The following is a 14489-nucleotide window of genomic DNA, read 5'->3' as shown; positions in this document are numbered from 1 at the left end:
AATGTTTTACATATCAATTTCTAAAGTTCAACTTGACCAAAACTGGAATAGGATGTCATAATATTTTTTTTTTCTTTTTTGTTTATTAAGCAATTGTTAAATATAAGTTTGAATAGATAGCAAGTTGTAAATATACGTCTATTGATATCACATGTATAGTCAATATTAGTGTAGCATGGAGTTTTACTCTTAGGGGTTGTTTGTTTTCTGACAACAACTTTATATATGCTTAAAAATACAAGAGTTTAATACTGCTGCTAGAAGATTTAATTCCTCGGCAACGACACCAAAAACTTAACAACGGTTATAGATTCAATAAAGATGTATATATAAAATATTCAATAATTGTAAAGTCACACTTATCAACGCAACTATACGTATCGCTCAAGTAATACATGGCTCTAATGGAGTCCTAGATATCGATCCCACAAGGAGTAATATTAGAGGCTACGAACTAAGATTTTAGAAAATCAATACTTAATCACAACAATACAGTTCACATTGTTTATCTGTCATTAAAAGTCAATTGGAATAAATATGTAATTTTAATAACTCTTAAATAACTAATTATACTAATAAAGTTTCTAATGTGAAGTTCAATATATAAGAAAACATCATTCTCCTTGTCAAGAAATTAAAGTGAATGGTTAAGTGAATCAGTTCAAATTGGATTGTGCCAAATAGGAGCATACCTATTGTTTACCCTTTGGTCCAGGCATAAAGAACATTGAATAATCCTATGCTTGGTTACTGAATCTGCGGCTTGGCTGAGAGGATACCGGCTCTCACTTTGGAGCTCCCACGTTCCCCTCGCCTGAGGGCTAACATCTACACTTCAGTACCCAAACGATAGAACTGAATTGAGGATTTTAGTCTTTCACTATAAAATCTCCAATTCTACGCCCGATAATTTTATTTCCCTATTTATTTGCACCAAACTTCCAAGGGCTTTGACCTCTCTGAATATTGGATGTAATCTTCATTTTTGTTGTAAAACTCAACATATTTTAACTAATCAATTGACCTGATTGAAAGTAAATTAAGATTGAAGTGAAAAGATCATCACAACTTCTTTAACATTCTCAAGGCTCAACCAATTCAAATCACCATTTCACAAAATCTCAAGACAAGGAGAAAGACAGAGAAAACTACTCAGAATTCATGGGGAAGATACGACAAAACTCGGAATTTAGATATAAAATCAAAGTCATACAAACTACAATAAGTAAATACCACTTATCTCTAATTCCTCCAAGAAAACTCCTCGAATTTCCTCTGAATCTCTTTCTTTTTTTACAGCACATAGAATTCTTCTTCGAAGCGGCAAGGAGGAAGAATTCTGTCACTTTCCCTCCACTCTTACAATCTCTCGAAGAATTCCTCACAATCTAACCCTAAATTAAACTCTCTACACACTACTGGGGCTCTTGAACTTCTCTGAACCTCTCCCTATTTTCTGCCAAAATCTTCTCTTAAAGTTGTAGAAGAGTTTTTTCAAGATTTGTCTAAGCATCCCTTAAAAAATCATCCACATTCAATGTATCTGTTGAGATAACCGCCGACCTCGCCGTCGGCGGCCTGGAGGGCGCCTTCGGCAGGCCTTCTAAAATACTTGATCTGGACTCTCGGGAAAATCTCGTCGTCAGCACCGTTGCGCTCGCCGTCGGCGCCCTAGTTCAAATCTTCATATTTTGGTCCTTTTTGCTCCAAATTCGCTCCTTTTTGCATCTTTTTGCTCCAATGACCATAATTCGTCATACCTGCAACAAAACATCAAAAATACCCTTCTTTAAAGTGCAATATCATCAAAATCAGTGTAAAATAGGTATGAAAATCTATTTTCCTTTGGTCAATACACATGAATCAATAATAAATGTATGTTTTTCAAAAGTCAAGTTAACATCAATTGTACCCTTCAGATACCTCAAAATACACATCGCAACTTGTCAATGACTCATTCCTGGATCATGCATGAATCTGCTCACAACACTAACCTTTGTGTAATGTCCAGTATAATAAAAATCATGACATTTATCCAACTTCCTACTACACTGACATAAGGGACTGATCACATATCTTTTCTATCTTGATCATCTTTAAGGCAGTGGTATGAACTCAACTAAAAGTGAGATGCAATGGGTAGACTCACTACTTTGCTCGAGTCATCACCCTAAACTTTTTAGCACCTTCCAAATATATAGTCCTTTTGAGAGTTAAACCTTTCTAATTATCTTGTCTAAGAATCTTCAAGCTTAAAATTTTGTGAGCTTCACCCAACTCTTTCATCCCAAAATTTAAATGCTTGGACAATTGTCTCTTCATGCCATCAATCTTCATCTGACTAACTTACACAATCAATATGTTAGCAACATATAGAAAGAAATAGATGAACTCAACATTGACCAACTTCTTAAAATATTTACAATGATCGTATTAGTTCCTTGTTTACTCTTGTCACATCATGAACTAATCAAACTTCAACCCATATAATAACTTATATATTCTGCCAACTATTTATTTTAAGGCTCCATATCTAGGCGACTGCAACATATATATCTCCTCTAGCAATTTTTTGTGTACTAAACCACTAAGAAAAATACCTCATCATAGTCAATCCTTTCTCTTTTCACAAGGCTTTTTGCTACTAACCTAGTATTATACCACACCTCAGTTCCATGAGATCCTTCTTTCTTTGCATACATCTAACTGCACCCAATGATTTTTTCCTAGACAAAGCTTCACCAACCTCTAGGTAGTATTCTTCTGAAGAGACTCCATATCTTCAAATAATGTCCGTCTCCAAAAATCATTTTCTGAGCTCTTCATTGCTTCCTTGTAATGATAAGGAATTTTAACCTTCATGGCCGAAAGTGTAACTTCAACGTGATCCCTTGACAAATCTAGTTTTGGGATAATCCGATGCATGGTTCTGTTCTTAGCAATAAATTTTGTGACTGAGGGTGTCATCCTCAACATTTTCTTCAACCTCCTTCTGAGCATTATCAATATAAGTTGCAATTGAATTAGGTACTTGAGTAGCAGTGAACGACCTTTGCCGAACAAATAGAGTTGTACAAACTCAAATTTTGTTTGCATGTTTGTGGTGCTAATAAAACTCTTCATATGCTTCGATTCTCAAGGCTTCAATGTGTTTTCCTTGTCAAATGTAATATTCTTACTAATAAAAATTGTCTTATCTACTTAACATATGTTCAAAGCCCTTAATTCCACGCCTGGAGCCAAAGAATATTGTGTTCTTCGCTCATGAATTCAATTCAGTTTGTTTGTGGTAATAAGTTAGACAACCAAATACTCACATGTGATTGTGATCTCTAGCAGAATGCCCCAACCACATCTCTTTTGTAGTCTTCTTTCTAATAACAATTGAAGGCAGATGATTCAACAAGTGAGAAGCATAATATTTAGCCTCGAATCTATAAAATTTATTTAGCTCATCATTGGACAACATACACCAAACTTTCTCCACCAAAGTTTGATTCGTTCTCTCTGCCACCATGTTCTACGATGGTGTCGCCAAGTAGGAAAGTGTTCTATCCTAGCTCATCAACACTCTTGCAAGATCACATTCGATGTATATTTGCTCTCGTTGTCTGATCAGATACACCAATCATTTTACCCCTCTGAGTCCTAATCTACTTCTTTTAAGTCATGAAAATCTTCATCAATTCACTCTTGTGTTTCATAATGGACAACATAATATATGTGGAGTAATCATCAATAAAAGAGAAAATATTCTTGTCAACCAAATGATAACATCTTCATCGAGCCCTAAATCTTTTTGTGAACACTCAAAATACCCTCTGTACTGTGGATGATAGTACCAAAAGATACACGTGTCTTCTTTTCAACCACATAACATTCATAGAAATTGAGTTTCGAGGTTCTCATTTCTTTGATCAATCCTTACTTCACCTAATCCTGAAATGAAAACACTCAAGCATGAGATAGTGACATATGTCATAATATAGCGGTGTTAGAATAATCATTAGCAATAGTAGCAGTTACAGTCATTGCACTACCCTAAATACAATAAAGGTTGTGATAATGAAATTCCTTCAGAAAATTCGGAGATCCACGATATATTCGCATAATGCTTGCCACATTAACTATCTTGTAACCCTTTGCCTCTAAGATTTCAACTGACAAAAAATTATTTCTAAAATATGAAACATGTTTAACATCAGACAGCTACCTCACAATATCATCATGCATCATGATAAAGATGCTTCCTACACTAATAGTATGGAAAACTTGATCTTTTCTTATAATCACGACACTGCTATTAAACTTTTTGTATGTGTAGAACCACTCTTGATGAGGACAAATATGGTAGGTGAAACTTGAGTTCAGAACGAACACAAATCATCTGTACAAAAATTATGATAAATTGCATATAAAGATTTATCTAAATCTGCCTCATCATATTTCTCCACAATAAAGTTAGATTTTGCCTTAGAAGAAATCTCTCTCTTCTCCTTAAACTTCAAACAATCTTTCTTCTAATGACTAGTCTATAAACCGAAAGCACACTAATTTTTTTAAGACTGCTCCCACAATACTTGTCTCACTTTTGATAAGTATCACATCTATCGCCATTTTATGCCCATTTCTTCTCCTCAGATCTAATATGTGGGAGTGTAAGTGTCTCAATTGGCTCTATCTTTGTAGAACCATCGCTCCTTCGATGAAACTGATGATTCAATGATGTCAAAGTTACCTCTCCATAATTTAAAGCATCATTCTCATGATTGAGTGTCATTATAAATTTTTATACTCATTGAAGAGTAAATTCAATAAGAAGTGTCTTATCTTTATAGTTAACCTCTTTGTTCATATCTAACATATATGTTAAAAGCTTTATAAAATTATTTAAGTGTTCATAACTAGTAACCTCAGGATGTCTCATCTAAAACATGCAGAGTCGATGCTTCATATGAAGACAATTCTCCACTCTTTGCAGGGTATTTGTTCTACAACATTTTCCATAATTTTTCTATAGATGTCGATATCATCACTCCATATTTGATCTCTTGAGATAAGAAAATTTTGGAAAAAGTCACCCTTAAGATCATCTTCAACCAATCTTTTTCTAGCATCTTTTCATAATGTTCATCGATATCGAGAAATTCTTCTAGATTCAGATAGCACAACCCATTTATTATCTTGCATCATTGCATGCCAAAGTTTAATTTTGTATCAAATTTTGTCGTATAGATCTTGACATGATGCATATCCACCTAATGAATTAACATTTTTGTTATTGTCATTGTAGTTATTGAGGTACCTGATAATATTTTATTATCCATCAATCCACAGGACCTCATAACCTAACTTGTTCCAATCTCTTTGCATTGTGTTTGTAATTTTTCCAGAATTGCAATAACTTATTACCCAAATCCTACCAATCCAGATCTGATACCAAATTGTTATGCAAAGCAACTTAAAAAAAAAAGATAAAATCACACAACAAGAAAACAATCAAGCATTGTGTGATTTATATGGTTTGGTGAAAATCCTCCTACATCAACGAGAAGGGATTATTCCACTTTGAATAGGAAAGAAAAAATAGTTGAAATAGGGTTCAAACACCACACACATAAACCAGCTCTAATTCTTTCTATAAATAAGAGGGGATTTGAGCATACTAATTATAAATATTTCTGATATAAAAAGTATCATGTAATTAGATATCCTCTAATTATGTCATGTAATATCCATCTTTCTAATATAGAAAAGATTATGTAATTAGATCTTTTCTAATTAAGTTACATAATATTAATCTTCTTAAGATATACACTTTATAAGTAGATATTGAACTCAAAGTAAGCAGTTGTGATAGAAAATGATCCTGTGAGTAAGAGTCGAGTCTAATAAGACAGCCTTGAGAAGAAAATACATTTCCTTGAGACATTTATGGGGTTTTTCTTGAATTTTCTATCAATTTTTTTGTTTAAAATTTATACACTTATGTTTGGTTGATTTAAACTTTTTTTTGTGAAGAAACTATTGACAAAGTTTTAGAAAAATTCTAACCACAAAAAGATGACATATTTGAAATTTTGTTTGTCAATATTTTTTGTTGTTGCGTTATTTATTATTTTTTCATTTTCAGTAACCAAACGCTAAATATCATTTATTACCTACCTCCGTGTCATAACATAAAAAAAAAAAAATACATCATACGAGCATTCAGTTTCTATTATTTTTCTCTCATAAGTTCAAACTCCAACTAGCCTACAATTACGCCATAAGACTCCACCCATGTACACTTCCAAAAATCAAAGCAATTGACTACCTTTATACAATGAAGATCATCCCATTAAGTTCAAACTCCAACTAGCCTACATCAACGCATGAGACTATGTTCTGTATGTCAAATTTTATATGGAGTGAATCATTAACTCTGATGACGAAAAAGTTTGTATTATTTAATATACCAATTTAGGTGTATGTGTGTGATTCGAAAGTATGTTAAAATTAGTTACACTTAAAGGGCACAACCACAATTCATGGAGCACTAATCAAACTCATGGTGAGCTTGTCAAATCTGTAGCGCTCAAATCCCATTCCTAACTCATAAACTGATGATCTCAATGAGAACTCAGGTTACATGATCACTTGAATTTTAGCTTAACATATTTGAAATTCTCAAAGCTTCTCACCCCCTCACTTCTATGTTTTAAGATAATGTATAAACATAAAAAGCTTTCAAATCCCATGAAAATAAAGGAACAATATGAAATCTTAGTAATCTCAACTACTATGGCTTTTGCATGTGAAAAACTTTATATCAACATAAAAATAATACCACAAAACACATAGTAACATGCATGTATCATAAAAATAATAACACAAAACACATAGGAACATGCATTTATCATATCCCTCTGAATACAAACAAACGAACATGCATGGTGAGAACTTCGGATAATTCATGCCAGAAAAAACAAAAGAAAGACTCATATTCCCCCTCTATTAACCACTGAAAAAATAAGAAAATCTCAAATCATAGAACAGATTCTACCAGTCAAACGACTTCAATTTGCTTATTTTCATACAGATTAAAGTATCAATCATGAATGTATAATAATAGCGACCCAAGCTATTGAATAATTTACACATTTCTCTCCTTCCTCAATATTTTAGTCCAAGAATTTTGTGTCTTTGCTGCATCCGATGTATGCGCTGGTACTCGTAACACCTCACCTGCGTTCGAGAGATCAGAAGCCCCCCTCATCGTTTCACGTGACAAATATATACCACCAACCCAGCCTACCTATCCCTGCAATTATTTCATTTTACATGTCCTTTCCCGCAATTATCCTGGTTAGAACTCATTAGAAAAAAAAAATATTACAGAATTTCCCAACTCACGGAGCTCCCACGCGCGCGAATCCATTGGCACGTGCGACCCGCATAACGACGAGTCCGGTGACCGCACCTACCCATGTGCGGCTCTGAAACCAGAGCGTACTGCTCCTCCCTTCCCCCGATTTAAAGCTGACTCGTCACCTTCGCCCGCCCACGGGCCCACCTTACCCTGCTCGCGTCCAATCCAAATACCCAATGAGATTCCAATCACCGATACGGTGAACTCACCGCATCACAAACACGTAGCTTCCTTCCACCCTGGCTGCATGGAAAGGGGGGGCGGAGAGCTTATCTCTTCCATTTCTCTGTCATAATTTCCTTTTTAAATGCCACTTACAGAACTAATCCACTGTGTCGCTGTCATGCCTGATGTAGCGTAGCTACTACTTTATAGCTAATTGATTTGAGATAAGCTCCCTCTAATTATAAGAGAAATAATTAAGAATATCGAGATTGGCTACAGCAACGGCTACAGCACGTAGCTGCTGCTGCAGGCCTCAATAACAACACCACTCGAGCCGCAGCAACAAGACGACACAGTTAGGTCTGGCCCACTCCATGGCTTAATCATGCTTAGGGTGGAGGAATTTATCAGTAGAGATGGAGAGCAAGCTGAAGGCTTGGCATTGACCTTGACTATATTGGGAGAGTGGAAGCAGAGGGAGGAAGAGAGAGAATTGCGAGGTTTTCAGGTGCAGACGGGAATGCGACCTATTTGAAGGGATCCAGATCTAGTTGCAGTTTCCCACTCTCTGCTTCTCCGGCGGAAGAAGCATAGAGAAAAGAGAGACAGAGAGAGAGAGGCGATGCAGAAGGAAGAAAGGGAAGTTTTGCGCTGCGCTGCGCCGTTTCAGAGGAGAAGGAAATAGAGTATAGGTGCAGCGACTTACTTGAACAAGGCAACTCCTTTTTTCTTCTTCTTTTCTTTTCGTCTCCCCTGCCTTTCCTCCTTTCTCGCTTTCTCCTTTTTTTTTTTTTAATCACACCGGTAACTCACATGCACTCCCTTTCTCTTCCTTTTTCCTCCTTTCTCGCTTTCTCCTCTTTTTTTTTTTTAATCACACCGGTAACTCACATGCACTCCCTTTCTCTTCCTTCTTCAGATAACAGCAACAAGAAGAAAGGCAAGAACTTTGTGAGCTGCTCTTCTGCTATGGATGCGTACGAGGCGACGAAAATCGTATTTTCGAGGATACAGAGTATAGATCCGGAGAACGCAGCAAAGATCATGGGGCTTCTGTTGATCCAAGACCATGGGGAGAAGGAGTTGATCCGCTTGGCTTTCGGCCCTGAATCGCTTCTTCAATCTGTAGTCCAGAACGCCCGCAAAGATCTTGGGTTTCTTCCCCCTTCATCTTCCTGCGCAGCCTCGCCGCCACTTCCGGCGCCGCCTGCGCCGACGGCGAACCCTTTCGTCCTCCCTGGACAGAACTCTGCTTCACGCCTCCTTGTTCGCCCTCCGCCACTCGTCGTCTCATCGCCTTCCTCATGGGCCTCATCATCCCCCTTCTCCCGCTCCGGCGACGAAATCCATTCCGGAGGTGACGAGCTTATTGACGAAATCCACCTCCACGACCAGCTTTCATTCTTGAACGACCCAGTAGCGTCCGGTGGTGACGAGCTCTTTTCTTACGGGATGGGTTGGGGTTCACCGGTGTCGAACGGTGGAAACCAGCGCCGAAGCTGCTCTATCTCGGACATCTGCTTTGGTTCTGACCCAACCGGGCTAGGCTGGAAGCCATGCCTCTACTTTGCCCGAGGGTACTGCAAAAACGGAAGCAGCTGTCGCTTTCTTCACGGCCTTGCTGACGAGGCAAAGATGGATGCTGCGTTAGAGCAGGAATTCTTGTTGCGTTCGAAGAGCCAGCGGTTCTTGGCATCTGCTGCGAGCGCGTTCCCTTACTCTCCGACTGGGACTTCTCTACCGCAGTCTCCGTCGGGGATGGGTAAATGCATGAGCTTTCTCTTGCAGCAGCATCAGCAGAACGAGAGCCAAAGGTTGTTTCTTTGCTTAATTAACAAACTTTTTGAGTTCATGCCTTGAATTAGAGCTCAAAGTCGAGATTTTGACAACTTTCAGGGCGGCCGTGGCTGCAGCAGCAGCGGCAGCGCTAATGCTCGGAGGAGATGATCCGCATAAATTCATGGGACGGCCAAGGATGGAAAGAAGTGATTTTTCCGGCATGATGAATCCTAGTTCAAGGCAGATCTACTTGACTTTCCCTGCGGACAGTACTTTCCGGGAGGAAGATGTCTCAAACTACTTCAGGTTGATTTTTGCTCCTTAAAAGTGTATGCTGATCCGTTTATTTATTCATCTTTTCTCGGATTTAAAAACTTAATCTCGGTTTTGTGGCAGCATCTACGGTCCAGTGCAGGACGTGCGCATCCCATACCAGCAGAAGAGAATGTTTGGGTTCGTCACCTTCGTTTACCCTGAGACTGTGAAGCTGATCCTCGCCAAAGGTAATCCTCACTTCGTCTGTGACGCCCGAGTGCTCGTCAAGCCGTATAAGGAGAAAGGAAAAGTCCCCGACAAGTACAGGCACACACTCTCTCCATCTTAATCTCTTTCCATCCCCATTACCTAAGAAATTCTAAAGTTAATGATTTGTGACTTGCAATCCTCTTGTTCCTTCGTCCTCTTGATCAGGAAACAAGTTGATAGGGGGGATTTCTCCGGTTGTAACACTCCATCTAGTCTAGATTCCAGAGATCAATTTGACCTGCAGCAGCTTGGTTAGCATAAATATCTCAACTTTGCTTCCAGGAACTTCACAATCTGCCTCATTTGAATTTAGTTTCTATAAATTCTATTTATGCTCAATTTCAGGTTCGAGAATGCTTTATGCTGGGAACAACCAGGATTCTATGCTTAGAAGAAAATTAGAGGAACAACAGGAGCTTCAACAGGCCATCGAGTTACAGCAGCGTCGGTTCATGGGACTTCAGCTTCTTGACCTCAAGCGGAATTCGACCATCTCCACTTCAGCAGTTGCTGTTTCTCCTCCATCTCCATTTCCGCTTACAAATGTTCTTACAACAGCCCCTTCCGAAGGAGGTAACAAAACTCTCTATTTGGAGTTGAAGTGGCGCTGTCACTTAATGAGGCTATGATAAAACATGATTTAATGTGGGTTCTGTTTTTACTGTGAATAGATAAGAGCCTGAGGCCTGGTTCTTGCACTGCTATTGCCGTTTCTCGTTCAGACCAGGATGATACAGTGACAAAGGCGAGTCCCAAAGAAGATGGCGACTTCCAAGAAAGGTAATCCTTGCTTCCATACTAACCCACATCGCCGTCTTACTTTTATCTCATGCATTAAATGCTCCGGAGAAGTAAAGATGGTGATGCTCCGGAAAATTGGTTGGTTGTGGTTGTTGAGATTCAGACTGATGGCAGTGATCACGTGTGATTTGGAGCAAAAAATTTAAATTTTACTAGCAATGCCATGCTCCTAGGATTACTAGTTCAGCTTCAAGCTTTCTGCTTTTGCTCACTTGTTTCTTTCTTTCCATGATTGATCACGAGATTATTAAACCCCTCATTAATAATGCAGCTGCGTGGAGCACAATCTCCCCGACAGCCCATTCGCTTCGCCTAAGAAGTCAGCTTTTGCTGCGAATGACTCCTCCACGATCTCAGAGGCTGAACCTGCCGCAGCGGCCTCTGCTTCTTCTGCTCTCCTTGCTTCCACTCTGCGGCCTGCTACTTCTACTCTTGAGAGCATGGCTCCCTTTAAATCTTGCTTCTTTCAAATGCCGAGGTTGGATTCCGTTTCCTTCTTAATTTATAAACAGCCGGCCGATTCAAAATCCCAGTTTTTTAAAGGAAATTTTCTCGCTTTCAGATTCTCATCTGGTCCGGGAGCTGTTGGTCTGTGAAGCGGGAGAGGACACAGGGACAGCTGCCACGCACAACATAAATCAAGGTAAGAACCTTTGCAGTCTCTTTCAATGGAGATCTCATGATGTCTTCTCTGACATTATGTCCTTCGCCATTTCTTCGTTTCAGGAAAGAAGAACACGATAGGAAGTAGTTGGCAAGTTGCAGAATCGTCCAAGATTATAGTTCTAGTGTTTGTTTTTTAATCTTTCTTTTAAAAGCTTAACTTTTATAGCATTTACTTCGGAGTGAGATAAGAGCCATGATAGATAGTAGCATGGTTCTTCTCTTCCCCTCAATGAAAATTGGAGAGAGGATGGAAAGATCCGAACGTTTTCGTTTAGTTTAAGCCAGCAAGCCAGAGATGAGTCGATCATCAATTCAAGGCTTCTTCTTCAGATCATACGGCTCTGACGCCATTAGTTGTAGCGCAGTAACCACAGAATACGGAGTACATAAATCGACACAGAGAACAAGAAACAGAACAGTGGCAAAGAGATTATGTGAGCTTTAAAAAGAAGAGAGAGAGAGAGAGAGAGAGCTTATCCCAACAAAAATTAAGAGAAAAGTATAGCAGCAGAGGTTATATACTTGTAGAACTGCATTTCTCAATCTCCTCTCTTTAATTTTGCCTTCTCTTCCTATTATATTTTCATTTGATCTTTGTATTTCTTCTCTAGGATTGACAATCCACAAAATACTAAGATGAAGAATGATATAAAGCAAGCAAGAAGAATATATAATTTCTATTTTGTACCGTCTGTGTTTTTTTTCCATTCTAGTTGACTCGTCAAAACATTGCAAAAATTAGAGAGTTTTACTTGCGGATTCCACGCATACAGACAGCCGCTGTGATACAGCGGAGGTTCTTTTATTCTTATTATTATTTTTCGTCCGCTAATCTCAGCCGATATCCGTATGTGCGGACTAAAAATTCTTCAAAAGATTGAGGTTTGAATGGAAACTAAATTTGGAGACCTACAAACGTGTAGGGCTGTGATTTTAGCTCAAAGATTTTTAATTGATTGGGATCTTGGCTATTGAGTTCAAAGTTTGGATTTTTTTTTTTTTTTTTCGAGCAGATTTTGAGTGACACATTGTTCAATCTGAACTGATTTAAGAGTAGCTCGTTTTTTTATTCTTTATAAAAAATTATATAACAAATCACAGGGTCCAAATAATTTGATTTGGGCCAGCTAGTTTCAAGAGCTGAATTAAGCTGATTTCAAGCTGAAATGAATCCAAACAATTCAACTTGAGGCAAGTTCAATTCAATTTTGAGTTGCATCCAACTTGATTTAATTTTGAGCTAGCTTGGTTCAATAAGTAAATATAATTGTGTCTCAAATTGATTTATGAGTCATAGTAAGGGTTCATTTGGCGTGGTGCTGTAGCACTGCATCATAGTTTTGTCTATTTAAGTAAACTGAGTTTTTTCACATACTTGACTACGTGCGGTGACATCTTTTCAGTTGCAACCTAACTTTCAAAAAAATTTGTAATAACAATTATAATTTTTTAAGCATCAATTTATTATTACTCAACAGTTTCAAAGCGATCCTAAATTAATTTGAGTCGATTTTTATTTGGCTAAAAATGGGACCGATAAAAGGCCCTTTAAATGCCGAGAAGATAGCATCATAGTAATTTATTTTGAAAATTTTAGTTTATAGAGGTAATAAAATAAGAGATCTCATTCTTATCTAATTGCAATTAAAACATTGTTATTTTTAAATAAACTTAAAAAGCCCTTTTTTACTCATTTTTTGAAATTCTCACTCAAATATAAAAATTAGTGATGTAACAAATTGCATCCGTATATGTAATTATCTTAATTAGCTATTATAATTTTGTTATTCTTAATACCAAGTCAGGTAAAATCTTAATTAAAAAGTTTTAACTCGTAACACATTTGGTTGAAAACGAAATGGAGAATTTGAAAGAGGATTAATTATATAAGCCCTCATTAAAAAAAATGCTAATTAAATATAAAAAGAATACTTTTACCGTTACTCGGAATTCGTCAGCAATTCCAATGAAGATAAAATATGAATCTCACCATTATTTTATTAGAAAATACTTATCATATAAAATTATCATATTGGTTAATTTATCATTTTCATAACTTAAATTTGGCTTATATGGTGACGTGATTAAGATTAATGAAGATGATTAAAGGCATAATAACAATAATAAGGATCTGCCCAGGTTTGGTCCCTTGAGGCCTAATCATTCTTTGTCAATCTCTTGTATGCTACAATAGATCCTTCCCGAATCCCAATGGAAATAAGGGAAATATTTATATTTAAATTTTAATAATCATATTAAATGTACTGGTTAATAATTTTTGTATGAAATATTCAAATTTAATATATTTATTAAATAAATCATTAAATCTTTCTTTTTGTAACAGGAGATATCGATGTTTAAGAGGTATAATAAACTATCTACTAAATTTTAATGGCTCGGTGTCAAATTTGTAAATATTTGAATTTTATGGATTTTTTTGTAAGGGTTGGTGAGCTTGGAGTATGGGAGTATGGGAGTATGTTGAAGTTTCGTTTAAATAACTAGGTTGTAGTCATGAAATAATAAAAATATTAATTAGCATGAATGTAAATGTTCCAAGAAAAACCTGTGTTCTAAGATTTTAGGCAACATAGATGTACTGTGAATAAGTTAGTACATTCATGATTTCAAAATTCTGAGTGTTCTTGGGCTAGTTGGACTCGTTTGGTCAAGACTCTCAAGTTGACTATAAGCTTATTAGGGTTGAAATTCATTTGACTTTTCAATTAGCCACCAAAGCTTTCAAAAGTGGTTTAAAGACTCAATCCTAGCTTGATTTGACTTAGATTTGACCAATTTGAGCGTCATTGAGTACGTCTTGTCAAGGGAAAATATTTGCATAGGGGTACAGGAGAGTTATATCCGGGTTATACCGTCATGTAATCTCCGTGTAATTCTCTTGTAATCTCCGTGTAACTTATTTGTACCCATGAAACTACAGAAGCGTGGAACTCATATGTAGGTTACAAGTAGTTTACAAAGAGGTTACATGGGAGTTACAGAGGGGTATAACCCCGATATAACCCTCCTGTACCCCTGAATAACCCCTGGACGTACTCATCGCTGCATACGTCTTATGTACGCAAATTCTTTCCCTTGTCAAGAGGGTCAGTTTTACTGCAAGTTTGTTAATTTTGGAGTT

The 14489-nt window shown here is 37.2% G+C and overlaps 1 protein-coding gene across 2 annotated transcripts; it reads left to right on the top strand.

The window, feature by feature from the left end:
* Positions 1-7963: 7963 nt before the first annotated feature.
* LOC110025422 (zinc finger CCCH domain-containing protein 53-like) lies at positions 7964-12031 on the top strand. Of its 2 annotated transcripts, none has more exons than XM_020725901.1 (10): positions 7964-8268; positions 8496-9390; positions 9473-9661; positions 9752-9937; positions 10046-10131; positions 10226-10453; positions 10552-10660; positions 10953-11159; positions 11244-11324; positions 11408-12031. In XM_020725901.1, exons 2-9 carry the CDS (start codon positions 8546-8548, stop codon positions 11275-11277), a joined length of 1884 nt encoding a protein of 627 aa, XP_020581560.1. In that variant the 5' UTR covers positions 7964-8268; positions 8496-8545; the 3' UTR covers positions 11278-11324; positions 11408-12031. The 2 variants fall into 2 exon arrangements, with proteins under 2 accessions (XP_020581560.1, XP_020581551.1); XM_020725892.1 differs by having other exon boundaries at positions 7964-8291.
* The last annotated feature ends 2458 nt before the right edge of the window (positions 12032-14489 follow it).

This window comes from Phalaenopsis equestris, unplaced genomic scaffold (assembly GCF_001263595.1).
Source record: "Phalaenopsis equestris unplaced genomic scaffold, ASM126359v1 Scaffold000002, whole genome shotgun sequence".
Taxonomy (NCBI): Eukaryota; Viridiplantae; Streptophyta; class Magnoliopsida; order Asparagales; family Orchidaceae; genus Phalaenopsis; species Phalaenopsis equestris.
The sequence above is the reverse complement of the archived record's forward strand: the minus strand, read 5'-3'. Positions and strand labels throughout refer to the sequence as shown.

Coding starts and splice junctions, on each gene's coding strand:
- LOC110025422 (XM_020725901.1), top strand. CDS start 8,546: ATGGATGCGTACGAGGCGACGAAAATCGTATTTTCGAGGATACAGAGT. Junction 10,454..10,551: donor AACAGCCCCTTCCGAAGGAG/GTAACAAAACTC, acceptor TACTGTGAATAG/ATAAGAGCCTGAGGCCTGGT. Junction 10,661..10,952: donor GATGGCGACTTCCAAGAAAG/GTAATCCTTGCT, acceptor TTAATAATGCAG/CTGCGTGGAGCACAATCTCC.